Here is a 26,828-nt window from a genome sequence, read left to right as displayed (position 1 = left end):
TATTATTGTTGGCTAATTCATGTTAAAATGTTAGAAAACGCCTTGGATTTTTTCTGGTGGTCTGGGGATTTAAATTCATTCTACCGTTGCATTTATTAGGAGTGGAGAAGAGCACCAGCTAAATGCCTAAAATGAAAAATCTAGATTCATGCACTATATATGGGCGATTACAAGTATTTTAGTCAACATATGAAATGAAAAACAATATGTCTGCCACATTGGACTGAGACATTTCTCTGGTAGTGAGAGCACTGCACTGCTAACATGAAAGGAAATGTGATGATGAGCCAAAACAGTGGAGAAATGCTGTTCTGTCTCCCTCTCTCTACCTGCAGCTTAGTGAGTATAAGGCACTAAGGCTGCATTCACAGCCAGCATGTTCTGATCAGTTTCTCTGAACTCTGCAGTGTTTCCTCCTTCAGCTCAGTTGGTTTGTCCAGGAGAGAGCGATGACCTTTGAACTTTGGTGGCACCAAATAACGGCACCGAGAGTCTCAGTCCTCTAACAAGAGAACTGTGGTGCGGTTCATTAATCCAACCAGCTACAGGAAACCACCACAAAACAAGGGATTATGGGTAATAAAGAGACAGATGCGGTTCCTCATGCTTGGAAAGCCTAGCAGAACAAAATGAAGTCTGGACTGATGCTCATATTCAGCTATTTCTTCATGTGTTCTTAACTAGTATGAACACCACAGAAGAAGAGACAGACAAGTCCATCATACTGATTACAGGAGCTGGACTCAGATTTGTTTTAAATCTCTAACCTGGCAGGATGACAGGTGACCAAAGCTCTGTCCAATAAACAACCTACTTGTGAGTCATGTGACTTTTGTTTACAAGCCCTGGTTCTCTTGTAATTGGTCAGTGTGAAGCTAAATGAACCAAATACAAAAATGCAACAGAGTCAACTTTTCCACTATAGTTCAGACCAAAGAAAACAAACTGTAGGTGTGATCGCACTCCAACACTGCCAGGAGGTTCATTCCATGTGTAGATCAATAGGTAGAGCAAGGCACTCTCACTGCCAGGGTTAGGGGTTTAATTCCCGATGGGGCCACTCATGTAAAAAAAATATTTTTTCATGGTACTGCAATGCACTTTGAATAAAAACCTCCACCACTTTGCACTTCTAAATGCACACAATAGGTGGAATAGAGTCAAACACAGGAAATAGAAGACGGCTTGGATCAAAGCTCCAACCAAATGGTAAACGTTGTCCTATAAGAATGGTGAGAATTGTTTAATAGCTTGATATTATATCAGTATCTGGGGTTAGAAGGCTGTGTGTAAGCGGTGTGTGTGATGCAGATGAAAGGTACCGCCGTCTGGTCTGGGTGACCTGGTCAAGGTCTCCCTTACAGTCAGACTGCAGAACACACAGTGTGAGGCTGATAAGAGCTGAACAAACACACACCAACACACACACATCTCTCATTCAGTCAGTCAGTCACTGCCACTCTGTCTGTCTGGCTGCGCTGCGGAGGAGGACGGAGACGGATGAGAGCAGAGGGAAGGGAAAAGTAGCTGACACTGGATAAATATGTGTGTGTGTGTGTGTGTGTGTGTGAGGGAGAGAGAGAGATAGAGAGAGAGAAAGGCTGGGAGTTGCTTAAAAAGTGCGTAAATGTATAACATAGTACAGAATCTATACTTGTTTTTCTTCTGAAGCCACTCCCAGACTCCGTAAGAAACAGTAAGAGGACTGAAGGGACACAAATGCAAAGAAACACACACACACACACACACACACACAGTTTTTTCATGTATCTATAGACTGACCCATGGGCTCCAGGACAAACTGGTCCTGAGTGACGGACAGAGGAGGCTGGACACCGACGGTCAGCTTCGGGGCCTGCAACACACCACTGGACTTCACCTTCACCTGGAGAGAGAGAAACAGAGAGAGAGAGAGAGAGAGAGAGAGAGAGAGAGAGAGAGAGAGAGAGAGAGAGAGAGAGAGACAGAGAGAGAGAGAGAGAGAGAGAGAGAGAGAGAGAGAGAGAGAGAGAGACATCAGTTTAGGTCATAGCATCCTCGGGTGGTGTTTTGGTCTTGATGGCGTTATGTGATGTCATCAGTGTGCGACCACAGCTTACCTGGACTGTGACGGAGGGGACAGGCAGACCATCGATGTCTTGGATCAGAGCTCGCTGTAGAGAGAGACAAGATGGAATGAAGAGCCTGTGTGTGTGTGTGTGTGCACATGTTTATACAGTAACTGTGTGTGTGTGTGTGTGTGTGTGTGTGTGTGTGTGTGTGTGTGTACCGATGGTCTGTCCATGCTGGAGGAGACAGCAGCTGTGACAGTCAGGTCCTCCTCAGCGTCGGCTTTAGGCAGGATGTCTGAGGGAAAGAGGAGAGGAGGCCTTTCACTCCAAAACACGACATATCCATTTTGGGGAAAAAGTGTAAAAATGTCTCTGTAAACCATCAGACAATAATCCAAACCACAGACTGACTCCATCCTCAAAACGGGACTATTCTATCAGCCAAAGTCTTAACATGCCTCTTGACTTTATTACTATGAAACAGCTGTCTGCATGTACCAGATCACTGCTAACCTGCATCTGGCTGTAACCCAGGTGACTGTTCCAGGGAGCTCCACACTCACCCCCCCCCTACCTGGAATCTTCTTCTATAATGGGATCAATCATTCAATCATCTATCAAGAATTGTATTTAATCAATCAGGATTGTATCAATGTTAGGACTGAAAGATATTGACAAAAAAACTCATGTAAAAAATGTATTTTTTCATGGTACTGCAATGCGCTTTGAATAAAAGCCTCCACCAAATGGTTCAGTGGTTCTCAATGTGGGGTCCGGGGACCACCAGGGGTCCTTGAGGGGGTTCCAGGGGGTCCCCAGCAAATTGATGAATTGTTAAACTTCATTATTTCATTTACAAGAACAATGAGATAATGTAGAAGAATGATTATTTTGATCATAGTTTCTCTGTTATCTCCCTTCCTACGGTACAGATAGTCATGGAATTCTGGACAAAATCATCTAACAATAAAAACATTCTCAGATTTGGGTCCAAGAGACAAAATCTCATCAAATGGAGGTCCATGGCCCTAATGTGGACTAAATTAGGGGTCCTTGATATGAAAAAAGTTGAGAACCACTGTTCTAGTGGATTCTACTGGGTATTTATTAAGGTTCTGTGAAGTTCTAGCAGTTTACATTCAGTTTTTCCTGAGCTGCACCCTGAATCCTGGTGGCCTCCACAGTCCTCCAGAAGTCCTGGTCATTTCTGCTGGGCTTCTATTTTCGTTCAGAAGTTCTAGTAGTTTTCTAGTTTTTAACTGCACCCTCTCTGATGAACTTTGGCAGCCTCTTCAACTTTCAGATGTTCTGGAGGTTTCCATTGTGGTTCTGCATGGTTCTCATGGTGTTTATGGTGGCATATTAAGTTCAGGTAATTTCTACTCCATTTCTACTGTCCTACCCTGAGTCCTGGTGGCCTCTCTGATGAATTTCTGCAGCTTCTTCATCTCGGCGTCCACCTGCTCGTAGTCGGCCTCCCTGGCGTCCACCTTGGGCGTGGAGAAGAAGGAGGGGTCTGTTCCCATGTAGGAGCACTGGAGGTGACCGTCTGAACTCAGGGTGACCACCACCCCCTTCAGCTCCCTGAGGAGAGGAGAGGAGGGGAGGAGGAGAGGAGGAGAGAAGAGGAGAGAGGAGAGGAGAGGAGGAGAGGAGAGGAGAAGAGGGGAGAGGAGAGGAGAGGAGAGGAGGAGAGGAGAGGAGAGGAGAGGAGGAGAGAAGAGAAGAGAGGAGGAGGAGGGAGAGGAGAGGAGAGGAGGAGAGAAGAGGAGGAGGGAGAGGAGAGGAGAGGAGAGGAGGAGAGAAGAGGAGGAGGGAGAGGAGAGGAGGATGGGGTTGATAGGGTTGATGATCAATACCAATGAGTCAACAATTACTTGGCAAGAAATTTCTTGATTTCAAAATTCACTTTTTTTTTTTGCAGCATACTGTGTGCACAGGATGCAGATTGTCATTTGCGCTAACAAAAATGAAACAATATGAAAGACAAATAAAAGCAACAACATCCTAATTCTAAAAACTGATAATGAATTACAAAACGTTTCTAGTTACCACAAAAAGTAATCTCCATAACGCGTTACCATGAACGCTGCTAGAAACAGCTATGAAGAAACGTTAAATTGTTTTAATCCGCTATGCCCTCTCTCTCGTTACGCTCTCTGTATCTGTTTGTCTTGACTAATCGTTGCAGTGGTAGTTTTGTGCTTCAAGGTGTTTAGGCTTCATTGTGCTGTAAAAGACAGAGTGAATGCCAAGTGTTTTAAAACCAAGGTTCAGTCAGGTTCATGACATGGAACGAGACGGAAAGAGGCAAAGAGAAAGGAAATGCACAGTGATGCAATAGTGTGTGTTAACTCTGTGTGTGTGTGTGTGTGTGTGTGTGTGTGTGTGCTAACTGATTGCAGATGTGTTGTGGTTCCAGGCCAGTGAGGCGGTAACATACACACACACACACACACACACAGGGGGTTCAGGTCCAGAGCAGCGGTCGGCTCCACACCTGCACAGGAGGGCGTCTGAGGGGGCATAAAACATTCACTTTAACTGCTGCGGAAACACACACACACACACTCACTTTTACACCCACACACACACACACACACACACACACACACAGATGAACTCACACATTCATACACAGACACATGATCAACTGCAGCAAAAACACACGCACATTCATAAAAACGATAACTCTCACAGACGCATACACACACGCACACACCCTTCCCCCATAACCCTTAAAGAAAATGTGCGAGAGAGAGAGAGAGAGAGAGAGAGAGAGAGAGAGAGAGAGAGAGAGAGAGAGAGAGTTGGTGTTGATCATAAATATGGTGAACAGTCGAGCAGACAAGAGGAAACAGCAGCTGTCGTTAGAGTTGTTGTTGTAGATTCTGAAATAGCCAGAATATCAGCCAAATACCAGAACAATATAAACACAGCTCGATCAAAACACTATCAAAAGCCAAACGGACTGATACTGCTGGCTCACTGAGACTCAGTCAAACTTCACACATCATACTGGAGTCTCAACAAAGACACTAAAATACTAAAATACTAACACAACACAATGAGAGCAGTAACAAGTGATTTCTTATCAACTTGCTGATCGTACTTCCCTGACCCTAAACACTCCTTCCTGTCACCTGTGCGTCTGTGATCTAGACGCTGGAACAATCAAAACTCACTTTCCAGCCCGTACTCCCCACCCACTGCCGTCTCCAGACTCTCCAAACCCACCGAGGAAGTTATGTTTTCACCCTTGAGTGTGTTAGTTTGTCCATCTGTCTGTCTGTCATCAGGATATCTCAATAAAATACGAATGGATTTCCATGAAATTTGGTGGAGATATACTGTATATTCCTTGGACCACGGAAAGATTGATGAGATTTTGCTGGTGATCCAGATCTGAGATTTCTTCTATTTTTCTTTTTTGTCATAGCTATAACTAACAGAGATAGAGACTTGATTCCAAATCTTAAGGATGTCTGCAGAGTCAAGAAATCAATTTGATTCAAAAATTAAGTCATAGGAATTATGCGTTTGGGTAAAACAGCAAGTTGGAGAACTGTACCAGAGATTGTAGCAGGAGAAACAGTCTATTGATGCTTGTTGCCCTAATGAAGGCCAGCAGGCCAAAACATGTTGCTGAGAGTTTTTATTGTTCTATTATGAAGAAGCCATTTAATAAAGGCGTTTTAAAGAAGAGTTGCCTTGGCTCAAGTCTGTTGGATGATTATGGTCTTTTGATGTTGCTGTAATTCCTGCTGATCGCTGATAGAGGTCAATAAACCTCATAGATTACTTAATGCCCCTTTAACAATTCAAAATTGCCTTAATAAAATAATATCATCCAATACAGCCTAAGCAAAGCAAGCACTACTGGAGCACTGCTGAAAATTAAGGGTGGTCATGGTAAGCTATGTGTGTGTGCGTGTGTGTGTGTGTGTGTGTGTGTGTGTGTGTGTGTTTGTGTGTGTGTGTTCCTCTCCCACACTCCTGTCCTATGTCCCGCCAATAGACTGAACAAGACGATGACTATCAAGTGCCTTAAAACAACACATGCTCAAACTAAACCAAACAGCGACCCAGACACACTATCTCCAGCATCTAAAACACACACACACACACACACACACACACACACACACACACACACACACACACACGGAAACCGCATCATTTTTCACCCGTGTTTGCGTTTGCGTTGTAATTGTATCAAATTGCGGTTTGATTGTGGTCGTTTGGAATAAGACAGATGATTGGCTGCAGCCGGCCCCTCCCTCTCTGTTGTGATTGGCCAGCTGGAAGACATTGTCGGGTCATTTCCTGACGAGAATCACACACTGGATTTCACAAGCTGATAAACACAACAATAACACCTGCTGTGTGTGTGTGTGTGAGTGTGTGTGTATTTACTGAACGTGCACATATGTGTACGTGTTTGACTGTGTGAGTCTATGCTTGTGTTGTGTGTGTGAGAGAGAAAATGGGGAAAAAAGTGACAAAGTGTATCCCGCCATAGCATGTCCAAAATTTGAAAAATTTGTGTGTGTATGTGTGAGAGAGAGAGCTTTCTCTTTGTGTAAGTGTATTTGTGTGTGTGTGTGTGTGTGTGTGTGTGTGTGTGTGTGTGTGTGTGTGTGTGCACAAAGGCGTCTCATTTAGTGGGTGCTGACAGAGCTCCATTTAAAGTCTTGTTTAGAAATCCCTCTGTCTTTGTGTCATCCCTTTCCCAAGTACATACCTGCCTGGATATCTGTTACCTTATCACCTCTATGGAGGAATACACACACAGACACACACACGCTCACACACACACACACACACACACACACACACACACACAAAAGCATGCACAGAAGCGTACACACAGATGTCAACGAGTGAGCTAATTTCCATAACACTATAACCATTTGGAGGGGGAAAAAATGCTCCTTTAAAAAAAACCTATAAAAACATCCTTTAAAAAACGTAAAAATAATTTGTTTTCATTTTGTGCTATCCAATCACTGTGTGAGGTGTCACTTTTTTCAAACAGGGAATATCTCATGTTATCACCAAACTCTATCACATTAATTCTAACTGTGGCTTTGCATCTGATAATGATGATTTGTCTACTCCTTCTTGTTTTTAAATGGTATTTGTTGTCTCTTGTTGCTCTGTAAAACACTTTGACTTATGGGTTAATATGGGAGGGGGGTCACCCGAGTTTAACAGAGCAACACTCTTAAAACAAAGGGGTTCATCAGCACTTCTTCCCTCAAGGGTTCTTGGAGGAACCCCTTTATATTAGAGGGTTAGGGTTAGCGCTAATTACTGGATCAGGTGCGGTGTGTCTGTGTGTGTGTCTGTGTGTGTGTGTGTGTGTGTGTTGTGCCCAAAATACGGCCATATTGTTTGTTGACAGACAATATGGGTCCATGAATCCTTTATGAAGGCGTTCCTCCAGGAACCTACTGGGGTTCCCTTATGATTGTAATCTCAGGAACCATTAGAGGTTCCTCACAGCTGTGTGACATCAGATGCATCAGATGTCGTGGTCACGGTTGTACTCACGGGAAGTTGGCGATGCGAAGGGCCACGGGCACGCAGGCCAGCTGGGCCGCCCACTTCAGAGTCACATCCTGGTAAACCAGCAGCATGTTGGTGTGGTTTCCTAGCAACGTGTTGGTGGTGCCGTCCGTCACTACGGGAGACCAGACGGGAAAATAAAGAGTTAGTAAGAGGAGCAGAGCCAAAATGGAGACAAGGGATGTTCGCGACTTTGTCTCAGTATTTTCTACTGCTGTTATTTTGCACACATTCAATACCCACCATATATTCTACTCTCGTTTATATTTGATTTTTCTGTCAGATTTCCTATCGTGGCCCTGATGTTAAATTCCATGACTTTTCCATGACTTTCCATAACTAAAGCGGAGCAATTCAAAGACTAATAAGAAATTCTTCCTTCCTGGTTGGGTAATGTTGTTTAACAGTCTGATTTTCACTCCAATCCATGTATGACATGTATGTACAGAGAATTAATCAAATCCCCTGGAGAAGTTATTAAATTCCCTGACTTTCCCTGTCTGCAATACACCTCTCAAAACCCTTATTTTCGTCAAGTCAAGTTTATTTATAGAGCACATTTAAAACAACCAGCGTTGACCAAAGTGCTGTATAAGTATTGAAGAAGGAGAATAAATAATAGTCATAAAAAGCAACAGAGGCAATTCAATGTAGTTAAAAATACAAAAGTGGAACACACAACAATTCAAACAACTCTTAAACACACGTGAACACACACTTGTGAGACAGAGGGCGACGCACAAGCATAAATACACAGTCGTATCAAGTTGAAAAAGGAGAAAGGGTGAAACTGGGTAAAAAGATGACCAGACCGACCAGGGAAGGGAAAGCTAAGCAGTCACTGGTGGCAGAACACAGAACATGGGTTCCTATTAAAAATCTCATCTATCACAGAGTAATGATTAAATCCCTCGTCTCTGTAACCACACTGTATGTATTTCCCCCAAAAACCCACGGAAATCCTCCTGTGTCTGCCTTACTTTCCTCACTGTCTTAATAAAGAATATATGTTTTCAAGATGAGTGGAACATCCTCTCTCTCTTAAAGAAATTATATATCTTTGGGCTGAATATAGAATTTTGTCATTTTAATTATTTTTTTTAAGACAAGGTTGGCATGCTGTTTTGAGTTGTAAAAGCAAAAATAGTTAACGTACACGACCGACACACACATACACTCTGTCTGAAGACGTCAAATATAAATACTTGTTATGGTTTTCTTCACACACACACACACACACACACACACACACACACACACACACACACGTCCAGTCGATGCCACCAATAGTGCGGCTACCACCTAGGGAGATCTGAGGCGACGGCCACACGCAAAACACACGCCTCGCCAACCTCACACACACACGGCTGCATACACAGTACACACACACACACACACACACACACACACACACACACAGTTATAACAGAGCAGCAGTGGTCACCAGGGTGGTACGGTGCAGGGGTCAAAATGACAGAGAGTGTGTGTTGGAGCTGTGTGTGCCACATCAAAGCCAACACACACCTTCTCTCTCTCGCTGCAGCGTCAGCATTATAATTACAAGCTAATTATAAAGCTACCTTCATATTCAGCCCAGCACCTCCTCTCCTTTTACTACACTGCTCCTCCTTTCCTCTCCTCCTCTCCTCTTATCTCCTCTTCTCCCCTCCACTTTTCTACGGTCCTCTACTTTTTCTGCTCTCCATCTCCCCTCTCATTCCTCCTTTCCTCTCCTCACCTTTCCACTCCTCCTCTCTTCTCCCCTACTTTGCCCCCCTCATCTCTCTTCTCCTTCACTCTCCTCTCCACTCCTCCCTTTTCCTCTCCTCTCTTCTCCCTTTCCTCTCCTCTCCTCCTCCTTTCCTCTCCTCCGCTCCTCTCCTCTTATCTCCTCCTCTCCCCTCCACTTTTCTACGTTCCTCTACTTTTTCTCTCATCTCCCCTCTCATTCCTCCTTTCCTCTCCTCACCTTTCCACTCTTCCTCTCTTCTCCCCTACTTTGCCCCTCATCTCTCTTCTCCTTCACTCTCCTCCCTTTTCCTCTCCTCTTCTCCCTTTCCTCTCCTCTCCACTTCCTCTCTCCTTTCTCAACTGTCTGCTTCTCCTCTCTTATCCCTTTCCTCTCCTTTCTTCTCTCTCATCTCCTCTCCTCCTCAGTCCTCTCACCTCCTCTATTTTCTTCAAGTCATCTCCCCTCTTTTCCTCCCATCTTCCCATTTTCTCCCCTTCTCTCTCCCCCTCTCCTCCTCTCTTCCTCCTCTCCTCCTCTCGACGCTCCCCAAACTGTCTTTCCATGGTGGCCAGGAGTATCAGACAAACATGTGGTGCTGCTCTCTGTGCCAATGATAGCTAACTGTGTGTGTGTGTGTGTGTGTGTGTGTGTGTACACCACAATTAAACCCTTGTTATTTACAATGTTGAGGTTGAGCAGACCTGTTATCACTCCTTGGGGGAGAAAACAATGAGATGGAGAGAGAGAGAGACAGAGAAAGAAAGAGAGAGAAAGAGAAAGAGAGGGAGAGACAGAAGGAGACCAAAAGAGCTCTAAAATAAAAATAAAAAGATAAAAAAAAACACATATTTTACCTCGATGCTTTGACAATGTTGTTCTTTACTTTTATACCAATTGAGAGAGAGAGTGAGAAAGAGAGACAGAAAAAGAGAGACGCACAGACAGAGAGATAGAGGACAGGAAGACAGACAGACAGACAGACAGATATAAAGAGGGCAGCGGTCCAGCAGAGGCAGCTGTGAGGCTGAAGGCCAGGAGGAAAGCGTTAGGAAACACCCAGGAGAGCACAGTTATCTCTCCTCCTCTGCAGAACCAGACGGCTGCACACTCTGAGCAGTACGGGTTCTGCAGAGTACCAGGAGACCCACAACAGAACCTCTTTACTGCTATAAAGAGCGCTTTATACGGCGGGTGCCAGCTCTGACAGACAGCGTTGACACATGTCAGTTTATTAATCGTTAAGTGAACACTAAGCATCAAAACAGAAGATTGTGGTTGCAGTTTGTTGTTGGGAGTTGCTGTCTTCCTCCCATATGGGATCTTTGATGACTGTCGACGGGCACCCAGTCCCACTAAAAGCCATTTTTGTTGCACTAATTGAAGTTCTAACTACGATTTCCAAGTGTGACTTTAAAAATCTAAATAACGGTTGGAACAGATAGCAGACACTTTGAAAGTTGAGACACTTCGATGCTCAGATTGAAAACAGCCGTCGATCGACAGCGCTCGGCCTTCCTGCGATCCCTCCATCAATCTCCTGTCTGCATGTTTTTCTCTTTCTTTCACATCCATTCTCTCTCTCTCTTCCAATCTATCAGCCTCTCCTGCCTTTCAGACCAGGTGCAACACTCTTCTACGTAGTACCAGAAAAAGGTTCTTTAGCTTTGTACCACAGCAGAACCCTTTTGGAGCAGTCAGGAACCCTTTTAGAAAGGTTCTCTATAGCACCATGGTGGAATGCTTCTACATAGAACCTACATGGTGCTGTAATAACCAGGATATGGCACTCCCTCCAGTATGTTGTTGCTTTTATGCAACATTTACAACATTTTCACAATAGTATCAAACATTAAACATAGATACAAGCTTTGGGTTTTAACATTATTAACTATATTCTGGCCCTCTGGGCTAAAGGTTTCAGTTCCCATCCAAAGTCAGTAAATCAAATGTTAACAAGGCAGAGTGATACTGTTTTAAGGAAGAAGTTATTGTATATTGTGCTTGTAAGCACTCCTGTCTGATCAAAATGCCCTGAAAAACTATATTTAACATGTTAGTGAATAGATTCAACAACAATCCCACTTTTAAGACAACAAAGCATCCTGGGTCCGCATCTGATCGTGCATCTGGTCCTGGTGAGTAGATTATATTCTGGTTTTCATGGCGGTCAAGAGCCAAATAACCTGCATGTTAAAACTAATTGGAATATTGCTTTAAGAATACGTGAAATGTTCCAAAACAAAAGTATTAAAGGAACCTTTTCACATCCACACTGGGTTCTTTATTCTGACCACTGGGATCTTTGAGTCTTTATGGTTCCGTACAGAACCACTACCCTAACCAGAGAACCCTTGAAGAACCCTCCTTTTTCTGGGTGTAGACCATCCAGATGACAATACAACAGCAGGTGGCTCCTATCCATGCTATGTAGGGCTAAAACTAATAAAATCACATCTGTGTGTGTGTGTGTGTGTGTGTGTGTGTGTGTGTGTGTGTGTGTGCCTGTGTGCGTCTGTGTGCGCACGTGCACGTGTCTGTGCATGTTCTCATGTCTCCTGTTCTAAATGACCACAATCAAGCTGCAATTTGATACAATTACATTGTTAATCGCTAATTACTGAAAAATGATGGTGTGTGTGTGTGTGTGTGTGTGTGTGTGTGTGTGCGTGTGTGTGTGAGGGAAATACGCCCATATTGTCTGTCAGGTACAAATTGTGTTTTTAACCTCTCAGTATACGTGACACTGGAGTCTGCATTCATATAAGACAAGTTTGTTCTGCCCCCCACCCCCTCTCTCTCTCACACACACACACACACACACACACACACACACACACACACACACAACCCCCCCAACAGGAAGAGGTGTGTAAAGCTGGAACCCATTTCCAGCTCTGCAGCCATGGTGGGATTAGCTTGACACACACTTACACACTTGCATAATCTACCAGAGCCTCAGCCAACACAAGATATGTGTGCATGCGTGTGTGTGTGTGTGTGTGTGTGTGTGTGTGTGTGTGTGTTGTACATGTGTACTGGAAGCAGGCCAGTGTTTCATGCCTCAGATTTGATGCCTTTTCACCAGGAGATACCAGAGCTACTGGATAACTAAACAGCTACACAATCTCCTGTTAACAAAATCTCTCTCTCCCACTGTCTCTCTCTCTCTCTCTCTCTCTCTCTCTCTCTCTCTCTCCTTCTCTATGTGAGTGTGAGTGTGTATGTGCGATCACATACATATAAAGGATATCATTCCAAAACACAAACATTTCTATTTTCCCAATCCAGTCCTCAAGTTCCCCCTGTCCTAACAGTTTGTGTTCCAGCTCTACTCTTGCACACCTGATCCAATTAAGGCCTACACACTTTGATGTCAGCCCAGTTCAGGTAGATCTGTTTCTACTGCTCAGCCAATCAGCATTAAGCCCTTAACTGGATCAGGTGTGCAAGAGCAGATCTGGAACAAAATCTTGCAGGACAGAGGGAATTTTGAGCTAACTCACTGTGTGTTTGGTGGCTGTGCCAACTGAAATGGAGTTTCCACCGACACGGGAGTGAGTAGATAATGACAGAATTTTCATTTTGGGGTGAATTGTTCCTTTAGGCTTATTTTTCCCTTTCCTTAGTTACTAAAGCACTTAAGGCCCATGCTAAAGGTTCAGTCCCTGTGGTCTACCTGAGGCGTACGGCAGGAAGCAGCTGGGGTTGAACTCCAGTTTCTTCATGAAGCGGATCTGGCCGTTGTCATGGAGACAGAAGAGGTTCCTCTCCCCCAGGACGAAGATGGAGGAGGAGGAGTGGGAGAAGGAGGGTACGGACAGGTCCAGGGCCTGCTCCCCCAGGACCAGCGTCCAGTCCGGCTGGAGGAGAACACACACACACACACACACACACACACATTAGAACAATCATATGAAGATACAGGGTAATACTTTACAATGGCCTTATTCCTTATTAACCTGGGTATTAACCTGTGGAAAAGTATTGTAAGTAGACAATATTAGTGTGTACGTACTTGAAAATCTCCCTAATACATAATGTACTTACAGCGGTGTAACACTCAAATGGCTAGTAACTCCCTCGGTCCAATTTCCAGACATATGTGAAAACAAAAAACCTGCCGATTTTCAAACTTTTGACCCTCCCACTCCAAACAAACGCTGCAGTGAGCGAGTTGCAGAATGAAATCGGCCGCCCAGACTCTCTTGTGATTGGTTTGTTCGCTCTACGTGAAAGCGCATTATGTCAGACTGTCGTAACCTTTTACGCGCTCGACCCGGGAATCTGACGGTTTAAGGTATGTTCACATTACGCGCTACAAAAGCTACAAAACGGTCTGCCGAGCCAAGCCACACTGTCGCCAACCGAGAAGACGAGTTGAAGAAGTGTTGCCCGGGTGTTCACTGATTGGTTCACGTCGTCACGTTGGGTGCACCAAATAATAATGTCATAGCTTTGTTTTTGCCTCGTTTTAATTTTATTTAGCAAATAATCATTCTTTAAATAATGAATCAAGTACATAAAAAAATACATGTAACTACCTTACCCTATCTTCCCTCTACTCCGATTGGTTCGAGCTTCACCGCATCATCAGAGTGTGGAAAAAAGCCAGATGACCTTCAGTTTATTGCTTTGTATGACCGACACGCTGCTGGATTTTATGCGCTGGTGTTTGCAGCTTTGTGTCGTCGGTTACCATTGAAAATAAATTACTTCCCGTCGTTTTGTAGCCCGTAATCTGAACGTACCATTTTGTTCACACGAGTGTCACAACGGAAGATTCCCTCAAGGAAGGAAATTACTGGAATATCCACTCCGGCTCCCGTTCACACGTGACCCCGACACAGAACATCTCTGTAATGTTTCTGGGTGAAGCTGCATGTGTGAAAGGGGCTTACGGCTGAACATTACTCTACTCTCCCTGTCCGTGTTGCGGTCGTGGCGTTCAGGACTCACCGTCAGCCTCTTGCCTCCGGTCTTGACGGGCAGGTCAGGATCCTGCCGGCTCTCCGCCTCTGTAGCCACGGCCAGAGTCTCATACCTGGGAGTCAGACAGACACGGCTTTACATACAAACACTCTGTCTGTGGCTCACATTCAGACCGCTGTCAGTGTAGCGATGTGGATGATGTGTGCCGTTTTCTGAGCAGGTCTTTCAAGCTTAACTTATGTAAAAAAATATTTAAGAAATGTAAAAAAGTATCACATATCTTCAAGTATTCAAATGGTATTTTGGTATATTTACAGTGCCACCACAGTCTTCTACTGTTCTGCACTAAAAAGCCCAAAGAGTGAGAAATGAAACTGAGAAAAATGACATCAAAGTTTATCTCCTGCTCCAATCAAAGTATTGTTGGTACAGAGATGGGTTGTATAGTATTTAATAGCATTTATGGGTATCATTTTTGCCGATATTGAATTTAAACCACATTAATGACTTCAATTGACCTTTAAAATGGACAAAACACAACCTTAATTTCCCATATGTGACTACTTAAATTATAGGTTTGGTAACTGTACCTGTAACAAAGTGGTCATTCAATTTTGTTTCATTCTTATTTATGTTTACATATACATTTTTGTAATATGCACTTGTGTGTTCTGCAAAGTGTAAAGCAAAAAGTCAATAAGCATATCTATAAAACAAAATAAAAAAAACAAAAGGACAAAACACCCAAATAGTAGTTACTGCTGTTTTGTCTTATTAGAGCAGTGTTGGCCACTGAACAGCTGGCAGGGAGGTGCCTTGCTCGAGGGCTTTTTAAAGAGCAAATCAACACTCAGCATCAAACAGGGCAGAAAAACCCTGTTGCAATGTTTTCTATGGGCAGAAACAAAGGAAAAACACCTGCTGTGACATCACTGATTGGGGCGTGGCCAGAAGTGCAACGTGCTTGAAACTTTCAACCCACAGAGAGCAGCAACAGTGATTTTCTGCGCTGTGTAATTTAGTGCTGATTTGCTCTTTAATTGTGCAGGGAGTGTTTCTCATTAACTGTTCCCACCGATTATTTTCCCAAGGGCAATTCAGTTACAAGGCCAGCACAGAAATCACAGTGCACATCATACACAAACAGTAGAGCATGTTCATTAATTAACAGCCTCCGCAGTTCGCCTCTTATCTCTTCCCTTCTCCCTTCCAGCGTCTGTCAGCCCAGCCGACGGGCCGCTGACCCGGCCTTCCCCGATCTGCGCTCTATCGGTTTTAATCAGTGCGCTGCTGGCAACTGGCTGAGGATAAAGTGGTCAGACTGATCCGCGGTCAGTTGATTTTGGCGTCTGCAGCATCAGGAGTTTTCCAGTAAGAGGCTGGCAGTCGCAGCAGTCTGGCGGGAATCTATCCTTCTCTCTCTCTCTCTCTCACACCTGGGCGGATGGCGAGCTGCAGGCCGAGCCCGGCCCGCCCCGCACCGCAGTCCAAACACTAAATAACTGCTGATTTATCCACTCACAGTTTTCTCACTCAGCCTTACATTCTTGGACCGTACTCTTGCAGTTAATCAAGGTTGGCAGCGGTGAATTCTACCTGAAATCTTAATCGCCATAATCCAACATGGCTGCCAAATAATGGGTGAGTGGAGGTTTAATCATCCGTGTATGGAAAGCTGGTAGATGTCTGGGTAAATGAACATGAGTCTGACTGCGGAATTTCTATTAGGTGTGCAACGATTACCCGACTGGAATCGGGCAGAGCGGGCCAGCGGAGCCGCTTCAGACACACAGAACTGGGTGAAAACTGGAGGAGATTGTTAACAAATCGATTCGGCCATCTTTAGTACGAGGAAACATAATTCAACAGTCAAAACTGTGCACAATGATTTCTCTATTAGTGTAGTTTAAGCTGTCTTCAAGTGATGTGGGAATACTCACTGGAACGGCTGAACGGCTCAAAGCAACAACTTGGAAATGTTCACAAGTTTAAATGCCATAATTTAAGTTTTCTGTAGACTTTGGTTGCTCGGGATAATTATTCTCAGCTTTTCCCCGCTTAACACACACACGCTCTTACTGAGTGATACGTTTCAGGTAATGGTTTACAGCAAAAACCAAACCAGCATCCCAAACGCTGTCACTTCCACAGCGGTTCCATCTGAACGCTTTACATTATAAGGACTAATAAGCCCTATCCTGTCTTTAGTTTTTTCTGTTTTCGGTGGAGTGGAATGGAAGATTTTTATATTTCTAGCTGTGGGTCAAATTTTCCCGTCGCTGAAAGACTGCAACATGGAGAACTCCATTAATGTTGTCAAGCTCCAGACAATAAAAGTACATTATGTGTCACAGTTAAATGTTATTTTACACTGGTGCCTTGCCTATATATGATGCTAATGACATCACACTAATATTGAAATTTCTCCTTCATTGCTGGATAATGTTGGTTTTTCCCAACCAGTGAAGCTAATTCCTCATTATATTGTGTGGAAAATGGCAGAATAAGTGCTCAAAAATTTGTTTTTTTGCAATACAACACAGGATTTATTATGTTGAACCCATTGCTAGCAGTATCCATTGGTTTCAATGCAGAACAGCAACAATGCTAACAAGCTGTTTCATGGATGATCACCACTACAGAAGCCTTTTCATCAAACTGACCATTTCCTGGTGAAGAAAATGAACTAAAATATAAATTCAACATGTCAGTGGTTTACTTTAAATGGGATAGTTTTTAAAACAACTCTCAGTGGAGACATCTACATGAGTGAATGGATTAAATTCTGTCTAATAATACTAAAATAACACTATAAAATAACTGTATTCTTTCATTCGGTTTTGACATTTCTATTCCACCTCTTAGTTCGATGTTTTGGTAATGATGGATTTGAGGAAGCATGAATGAATTAAAAGTGTGTGTATGTACTGTCTGTGTGTGTGTGTGTGTGTGTGTGTGTGTGTGTGGTCAGTTCCATCCATACGTAGTCGGTTGGATATTGAATGAATTATTATGAATGGAGGTGAAATCACACAAAGCTCTGTGTGTGAGGAGGCAGAAAAATTGAAAAACCACAGAAAACTGATTATTCGCCCGCATGCCTAACATATGAGGAGGGAGAACAACACACACACACACACACACACACACACACACACACACACACACAAACACACACACACACACACACTCCGTTGGCAGTGAGATACACCTGGGAACATTGAATAGGTTTGTTCGGTTGGCCATTTCAATGTGTTTGTGGTGAAGGTGGCGTGTTTTCTCTCTCTAACGCACACACACACACACACACACACACAGACTATAATAAAGACACAAAATATTCCCTCACCAAAGTGTGCATAGCCGTGTGTGTGTGTGTGTGTGTGTGTGTGTGTGTGTGCCACATTACTATTCACCACAAGCACTTTTAACTGGACAACCACACAAACCTATTCAATGTTCCCAGGTCTATCACACTACCAACGGTATGTGGATGTGTGTATGCGTTTCTGTGTGTGTGTGTGTGTGTGTGTGTGTGTGTCTCTAGGAGGTATCAGTCATCATGCAGAGCGTGGGACACTGAGTTTGAGGAAACAGTCTGCTCATTTATATGAAAGAGGATCTCTCTGAAACGCTGCCCTCACACACACACACACACACACACACACACACACACATTTTCCTTCTACACACACATCATACATATACATAGCGTATACATACTGCATACACACATTCCACACATGCACACGCATTTTACACACACACGCGCGCGCAAATTACACAAACATACACGCATATGCTCTCTGTGTCATGGATAAACACAAACTAGATGCACACACACACACACACACACACACACACACACACACACCGACCAAATCAAGCTCTCATTCATCAGGGCAGGAGAGGGTCCAGCAGGCTAAATAAACTGAGCGAGGCAGAACAGTTTGACCAGTCATCTGATATATAATATATAATATAGCCGACCACTCAGTAAAACACATCTTTAACAGTCATCTGATATGTAATATATATAACATACCACTATATAATATACTACTCAGTAAACCCTAAGTCTAACCCAGTCATCTGAGATATAATACATAATATACCATATGTCTAAAGGCTTGTTCACATCTGATATCTTTGCTCCTCATAGCGAAAAAGGATAATGTGTGATTGGGAGGCATTTCAAAATTTGAGGAGCGAGATAATATCTAACTAGCTGCTGAAATAACACAAATGGAATTATGCAGTGACCAAACAAGTGTTGAACAAATCCAAACTATCTTATATTTTAGATTCTTTAAAGCAGCCGCCCTTTGCCTTGATGGAAAGGCAAAAGGCTTTGGAAAGAAATTCATACATAGGATCAACTTCACTATTTATATTTGTCTAAGAAACTAATTTCAAGCATTTAAGCAGAATCTTTAGATCAAAATGGCTTTAAGAGAATGAAAAACACAGAACATTCAGTCAGGTGGGTCCAGACTGTTGACTGGTAGTGTATAAAACTGGAGAGGTAAACATGCCAAAAGCAGCATTCCCATTGGCTGGCCGTGCAAATTCGCAGGTCAAAGGTCACTGCATGCGAAGGGGCAAAACTGCTTCACAACCAGTAATAATGTTTTTTTCGCCATTCACCTGGTTTTCAGTGGAAGTGAATGAGAAGTGAAGCAAATTTTTGAGCATTTTGGTGCACAGTCCGGCCGAGCATCAACTCTAACCAACTCTAATCTGAAAAAAAATATTTTATAACTCAGGCATTTAGCAACCTCCACTAACAACAGAATAAGGTTCAATTCCTAGATCAACAACATTAAAAGCAACAGACAGTAAGGAGGTCAAGGGTCAGAGGTCACAGCACCTCGACAATATAACACATCAGTGATGTCTGTGTTGAATGAAAGTAGAGCTCATCATGCAGTAGAGCAGATTATTTTCTGTGTAACACTTCCACATGAAATCTAATCTATCGTCCAAACAGAATCCAGAAACAGACTGAAAGCAGACAGGAGGTCGGGAAGCTTCTGAAGTTAGAGAGCTTAGAACAACAAACAACACGGCTCAGTGAATATAGAATATTAAATGAATCATGTAAACCGACTGTTAGAGAAAGCGCGTTACGTCAAAGCATGTAAACGTAATGGAAATATCACTTTACAGGGATTATTCCCAGTAATCAGGGTTTTGGTGCACATGTAAACGAACTCAGTGCTCTTAAATTTATTAGACAGCATATAGTGTCAGCGTGTGTGTGTGTGTGTGTGTGTGTGGGTCCAGGGGGTGGTGAAGTCAGTGTTTCCACAGTGATATCTAGTCTGGGGAATCTCTTGGGGGGGTGCTGAGATAACAAACAGCTGGGAGACAAGACTACAGACACACACACACACACACACACACACACACACACACACACACACTTTAAAACTTCTAAAAGCTCTCTATGCCTCAGCCAGAGGGAAATGGGAAGTGTGCATGTGCTTGCATTAAAGGGGGGGAAATTTTCTGAGTGTGAGCGTGTGTGTGTGTGTGCGTGTGTGTGTGTGTGTGTGTGTGTGTGTTTGGTCCAACCAAACCAGGCAGGCAGCGAGAGCAGATGACTTTAAGATGTACCAACTAATGGTCATACAACTAAAAATGGAGCGCTTGTACATGTTAGAAACCACATGTATGATATTCTAAGAGAGCGAGCCTGTCATATTTCATTTTTAAACGTCCAAAGCCACTTCTGAAGTGTTGTGCAGTGAGACTGAACCATTCATCAGGCTGATCGTTCCAAGCCAACATCATTATTTACTCAACAAATACGTTCCTGTCACTATTTATCCCATCATCTCTTTATTGACAAAAACATTTTCCACTTCAAGCCAGTGTAAAAACGTTTTTTTTTGCGATATTGAGTTTGAGTTTTATCAAAATTCGCTGTTTCTAATTCAATACATCACAATTCATAAACAAAATTCTGATGGACAGCCAGCTTGTGTGTGTGTGTGTGTGTGTGTGTGTGCGTGTGTGTGTGGACGTACTTGTAGCTCTCCAGCTGGCGTGCGGAGGACACGGTGAGGAAGTTGTCGGTCCTGGGACAGTACAGCAGCGGGCCGGGCAGCAGGAAGCCGGGCAGGAACCGGCCGAAGGAGAAGCTGTCCTGCTCGAAGAACATCAGCATCCCGTCCATCGACTGGATGCACAGGGAGTGGTGCGCTGACGGAGAGAGGGGGGGGGGGGGGGGGGGGGGGGTGAATGGAGCTTTATTTTCTTTATTGTCTTCTGATGTAGACTGAAATCTCTTAGACTGTGTAGACTTGCTCTCTTCAAAACATTCATCTCTGCTATCCCTCCTTCGCTTTTATTCTGTTTGGCTCTTACGTAATCATTCTAGTTTCACAGGGATCATATAAGGTCAGTAGAGCCCGGACTAAGGCTGTAACTAACCTTGTTTTGTTATCGCTAAATCTATTGATTCTTCTTTCGATTAATCGATTAACCATTTAGTCTATAAAGTGTCAAAAATAATGTCAAATGCCCATCACAAGTTCCCAGAGCCCAAAGTGACTCTTCAAATTGCTTCCTTAGTATGACCAGCAGCCAAATAAAACCCAAAGTATTCACTTTATAATGATATGAATTTTTTGGCCTTTTTAAAAAGGTACAAAATGTCATGCCACGGGTGTGGTACCTCTACAGACAAATATCTGTAACTTTTCAAAGGGTATCAAACCATCAAAGTACACTTTTGTCACTTGTACTACATGACTGTTCTTTTAGAGCTACAGTCGACAAGTGTACCTAAGTCATAAGTATTTGTACTGTTTTGGGTACATATGTAACAACGCATTATGTAATAACACCGCATTATGTAATAACTCGACAAAATGTAATAAATTTTAACTTCATTATGTAATAACACCCGCATTTTGTAATAATCTGCCGCATTTTGTAATACACAGCCTGAACGCAATATGTAATACATTTCCCCGCATTTTAGTTTTTGTAGTGACTGAAGAATCAGGGTGATGTGCTCTGACCTTTTGACCCCTGTAAGAACTCTAGCAGCTGCATTTTGAATAAACTGAAGCTTTGTGATGGTGTTTTTGGGGAGCTCTGTCTAAAGACCATTGCAGCAGTCTGCTAGAAATAAAAGCCTGAATGAGTTTTTCCAGGTCGGCTTTTGACATGAAGTCCCTGAGTTTGGCTGTATTTGTATTTGTAAGATGATAAAAAGCTGATCTTGTTACTGCTTTTATGTGGCTATTTAGACTAAGATCAGAGTGAACTATAACGCCAGTCTAATTTAATATTTGGGAAGTTTAAGTTATCTTAATTGTTAAAAATATAACATGTGTACAGATGAAGACATCCATTTTGGTTGGTTATTACATAATGCACTGTATTATTACATTTTCATCATAAAAAACGTGCAACTCGTAATTGTAACTTGTAATAACCACCGCAATATGTAATAATTTATTACAAAATGCGGGGAAATTTATTACATATTGCGTTATTACATAATGCGGGTGTTATTACATAATGAAGTGAAAATGTATTACATTTTGTTGCGTTATTACATAATGCGGGTGTTATTACATAATGAAGTGAAAATGTATTACATTTTGTCGTGTTATTACATAATGCGTTGTTACAGGGTATATTGTCACAGTTTTCTGAGAGTGTATATGCAAGAAAACCTTAATCAATCCAGTTCCTGTTATTTTGGCATCAGAGTACATTTAATTTGGACAAACTGTGGATAAGCAATAGTCAATAGTTAATAATAGTCAATAGTCAATGTTAGCTAGCGTCATTTATCTGATTTTTTCACATTACAGATTCTGTGTTATGATGACAGTTCTTCTTCTGGTGTTTCATACTGCAGATATGTAAACCATAACACCAACAATACTGAATAACATGCATGGCTTCTGTTTCATTTCAGCACTCGGTGATGTTGTGTGAGTGTGTGTGTGTGTGTGTGTGTGTGTGTGTGTGAGTGTGTGGAGCGCAGTGTGTTATTCCCTCTGGCTGAATCTGATATCTCCATTAACACCTCTACACACACACACACACAGCACACACCTGGCTCTGGGTATGGGTGTGTATGTGTGTGTGTGTGTGTTTGTTCGGAAAGGCCTGCTGTAGCACATACAGATTTAATGCCAACACACCACACACACACACACACACACACACACACACACACACACACACACACACACACACAAGCTCACACGGCTATAAACCAGAGGAGCTGTGTGACCAGAGAACTATAATTAGGCCTCAACGCGCTATTAAAACTCACACTGCCATCAACTAGAGGTCAGGGAGACAGCCACCTACAGCGCAACACACACACACACTCACTCACTCACTCACACACACACATGCACACACACACACACACAGTCAACATCTATCAACAAGGGGATGGGCAGAAAAACCGCACACTCCTACACACCTATTCTGTGTAAACACATTTGTCAAAGTGTGTGTGTGTGTGTGTGTGTGTGTGTGTGTGATGAGCTGAGTTCAGGGTGGCCGTTAACACACTGAAGGACAAGGTCTCTCACACCGCAGCCACACCCTGTGTGAGTGTGTGTGAATGTCTGTGTATGCAAGTACATAATACACACGGTGCCATAATCATCCAACAGCAAACGTTGCAGCCCAAACATCTGAGTGCATGTGTGTGTGTGTGTGTGTGTGTATGTGTGCGTGTGTGTGTATTTTTTTTGTCTACCGCACCATGTAGTTTTTGTGGAAATGCTTACAACTTATTCTTTTGACATCTGAGTTGGGTTTTTGTATGAAAGCTAAAAGGACTTTAACATCAAACCCTTCATCACGATCATCACATTTCCAACAGAATCACATTGTGAAGTGAACCAACAGTAAAGCTGTGGATGTTTATACTGTGAGTGTGGCAGGAGGGTAGGAGCACCACAAAACTCCTCTCCTCTCCACTTAGTAAATGAAGAGGGATGGTGCTCAAAATCTACTGTATTTACTAAAGCTATATCATACATTTTTGGCATCCTGTCTGACTGTCTGACTGGTCATTTGTGTTGTTGTGTGGGTTAACAGCTCTCTTCTCTCCTCCTCAATGTGTGCATTCCAGTGTGTGCATTCCAGTGTGTGTGTGATGAGATTCAGGTGTTGGTGTTCTCCTGGATTGGCTTAGGGGACGGGAAAACTTTTGTCTTAAAATGGCACAAAGCAGATTTAAAGAAAGACCGCTCAGACCGCAGATCAAAAACTTAGAAGATATTTCTTGGTATAGAAAATGAGGTTGAGAGGCAACACAGCTAAACTGTCCAGCTTCACACAACAGTCCAGAGATCCAGTTCTCCTCTGAGTCTGCTGGTTTATTTATTAACAGAGCCCTTCCTAAAAACTACACCAGGTAGCTTCACACTGTCTAATACTGTTCTGATGGCAGATACAGAGCAAACTGACAGGACAGTGGGTAAAACGAGATGAGAGAGTCTCAGTTTACATTTTACATTCTTGGCATTTACTGTAGCTGATGCTCTCATCCAGAACAACCTGCGATGAGGTCAGCAGGAGAATAAGCTTCAATTCTTACATCACCAGCATTACAACCAATACTAAGGAGGTCAAAGGTCAGAGGTCAGAGCACCCAGACAATATCCCTGTGTTGTTAAGATGATCATAAATGAGACAAAGGTAAAGAAGAATTGCTTTTTTTTTTCTTCAAGACCAAAGCAGATCAGACCAAGTAAAGGATTTAGAGGTGAGAGTTCAGCTCATAACATCAAGGGAGATGTAAGTGTGTAAGTGCAACTGATTTTTCTTGCATTTTTCTTGCATCACTGATGTAACAAACCACTATTTCATCCATTGGCCCTGTTGAAATTCACCAGCAACTTTCATCTTTTTACCAGCTAAATAGTATTTTTCAAGAAGAATATATAACTCCAAAAGATAAGTTTGTTACCTGTAGATTAGATGAAGGCTCCATTCACACTGCAGCTGATTTTATTTCCCTCACATGTGACTCGGATCTGATGTTTTCTCCATGGAGTAAAAAAAAATTCCGATTCCCATCTGGACCACAGAATCTGTGCTACAGAATGGGATCCTGAGGCATGAGACCAACATGCAACTCGTATTTAAACACTCAAAACAATATTTGTCAGCACTGCCTGGACAATAAGTACATTTCAGACCATTCAACTGAGACAAATTTCATTTTTGGCACCATGACAGCCCGGATGAGCCAGCGTTAGCATGGAAGAAACAAGACACGATAATGGAAAGAAAGCCTAATTGCGACTTCGGCGGTAGGGAGACGCCTCAATCCAGACAAACCTCAAAGACTTTGGTTACTATTGTTTTCTATTGTTCCTCTGCGCTCACGTGTCTTTTCAACATCCCTGTCAGTTCATATTGGTATCTGATATGGGGCACATCCTAGAACAGATACAAACATCCCAAAAAAAACAAAACAGATATGAGCAGCAATTCAGAACTGAGCATGAACGCCTGCGGTGTGAACGCACACTGACTCACCAGTTATTTTACCACTCATTTTTTACCAGCCACTATTTTCCTAGACGTTTCAAACAGAATAGGACTCCGAAAAACAGTCGGTTACCTGGAGAGCGGACTAGCTTCCCAGACAAATATTTCCCAGAGGTCTGTCTGGTGTCTGCTGGTCATTTCCCACCCTGCACGGCGGGGCGAGGGTCAAAACAACAAGCGTCCAGACAGCGGTCAGGTGGAGAAAAAAAAAACCCTGCTTCCCTAAAACGGCCATGTAGCATCAATAATAAGAAAAGTGCTAGGTACTGAAAATAAGAGCCAAGCTGTGTCATGTTACTGAGTGTGCACGTGCAGACACATGTGTGTGTGTGTGTGTGCGTGCACGTGTAATTCCACACTCCCACGCCCATGTATAAGGTATCAAAAGGCCTACTATTAGAGCGGAGGCTGATCCAGCCGCTCAGACACAGTGGAGGAAACAGGCCTGTATTAGTGTCATTAATAAGACATGTTGTACAAGCACACAGCAGCCAACAAAGCACAGAGGCTGGCCGCACACCGCACTGGGCGGGGCCTCTGTGTGTGTGTGTGTGTGTGTGTGTGTGTGTGTGTGTGTGTGTGTGTGTGTGAGTGTGAGAGAGAGAGGGAGAGAGAGAGTGTGTCGGTACATGTGAATGTCTCTGTGTGTGTACGTGTGTGGGGTAAAACCTCGACAAGGCCAGTCCAAATTCAGAGTGTGTTTCTGTGTGCTGATGTGCATGTGTGTGCACGTGTGTGTGTGTGTGTGTGGCAAAAGCTGGACAAGGGCAGTCCATTTCGAAGAGTGTGTGTGGCCATGTGTGTGTGTGTGTGTTTCTGTGTCTGTACACGTGTGTGAGGCACAAGCTTGACAAGCGCAAACTCGGAGTGTGTGTGTGTGTGTCTATGCATGTACATGTGAGTGTGTTGTAGGTGCAAATGTGTGTGTGTGTGTGTGTGTGTCTGCGTGTGTGTGGCAAAAGCTTGGCAAGGCCAGGCCATTTTAGAGAGTGTGTGTGACTGCGTGTGTGTGATGTGTGTGTATATAAATATATATATCTATATGCGTGTGGCAAAAGCTTGACAAGGCCACTCCATGCTTGGTGTGTGTGTGTGTGTGCGTGTGTGTGTGTGTGTGTGTGTGTGTGTGGCCCGAGTGTGACCCAAACCCAAAGGCAGCCTAGCTATTAGACCAGTATTAGTACAGAGCTGCTATTACAGCGCCTACAGCACTGCTAAATGGCTGCTATTATAGACCCTAACACACACACACACAGACACACACACACACACGCACACTCACGTGTAAGAGTACACACGACTCGCAAAAACACTCCCACACACACCCAAGGCTTCCAAACCCAAACACACACTTGGTGACAACGCTCCGCTCTCCAGTGTTCAGACTGTCCTCTGAAGGCTGCCACCACACACACACACACACACACACACACACGCACGCACACACACACGCACACGCACACATACACACACACAGGAAACCAAACATCTGGTTAGTCCGGACTCATAGCTGTGGCTATCACTCTGTACTGAGTAAACCAACACAACAAACATCCTCAAGTGTGTGTGTGTGTGTGTGTAACTATGTATATGTGCTTGCGTTTGCACGTGTTTGTGTGTCTGTGTCTGTGTAAGAGTGAATGTGTGCTTGTGTGTTTTTCTGTATCTGTGTCTGTGTGTGTATGTGCGAGTGTGACTGTCTGTGCATGTGTGTTTATGTGTATGGATCAATGCATAGCAATGCACATGTTTATGTGTGTGTGCGTGTCTGCATATGTCTGCATATCATTACGATGGCCAGTGTGTGTGTGTGTGTGTGTGTGTGTGTGAGAACATATCCCAGCGAAGTCTTCCAGCCAGTCAGCCTTGGCAGCGGCTCACTCTGTGTTTCCCATGTTAAACCTTCATGTAAACTTTGGGGAAACGCTCCGTCAGCGAGCGACTCCCCCGACTCAAACACTCACAGATTATCCTAAACAATCCATCCGACTGCTGAA

At 43.4% G+C, this 26,828-nt stretch overlaps 2 protein-coding genes across 2 annotated transcripts in view; both read right to left on the bottom strand.

Moving 5' to 3' along the window:
- Positions 1–26,828, bottom strand: part of bmper (BMP binding endothelial regulator) — a 217,309-nt gene that overhangs the window by 174,265 nt on the left and 16,216 nt on the right. The gene's annotated exons all lie outside the window — the stretch shown is intronic.
- Positions 1–26,828, bottom strand: part of bbs9 (Bardet-Biedl syndrome 9) — a 188,792-nt gene that overhangs the window by 151,168 nt on the left and 10,796 nt on the right. Inside the window, exons 5-12 of the mRNA XM_078287020.1 lie at positions 20,316–20,490; positions 14,311–14,395; positions 13,031–13,214; positions 7,608–7,737; positions 3,454–3,635; positions 2,270–2,346; positions 2,100–2,153; positions 1,783–1,885 (exon numbers count right to left, since the gene is read on the bottom strand). Of these exons, the coding sequence (XP_078143146.1) occupies positions 1,783–1,885; positions 2,100–2,153; positions 2,270–2,346; positions 3,454–3,635; positions 7,608–7,737; positions 13,031–13,214; positions 14,311–14,395; positions 20,316–20,490 (990 nt within the window). The remainder of the gene's footprint in view (positions 1–1,782; positions 1,886–2,099; positions 2,154–2,269; positions 2,347–3,453; positions 3,636–7,607; positions 7,738–13,030; positions 13,215–14,310; positions 14,396–20,315; positions 20,491–26,828) is intronic.

The sequence above is a fragment of the Centroberyx gerrardi genome, chromosome 12 (assembly GCF_048128805.1).
Source record: "Centroberyx gerrardi isolate f3 chromosome 12, fCenGer3.hap1.cur.20231027, whole genome shotgun sequence".
Classification (NCBI taxonomy): Eukaryota; Metazoa; Chordata; class Actinopteri; order Beryciformes; family Berycidae; genus Centroberyx; species Centroberyx gerrardi.
Note: the sequence above shows the minus strand (reverse complement) of the source record. Positions and strands in the feature narration are given on the sequence as shown.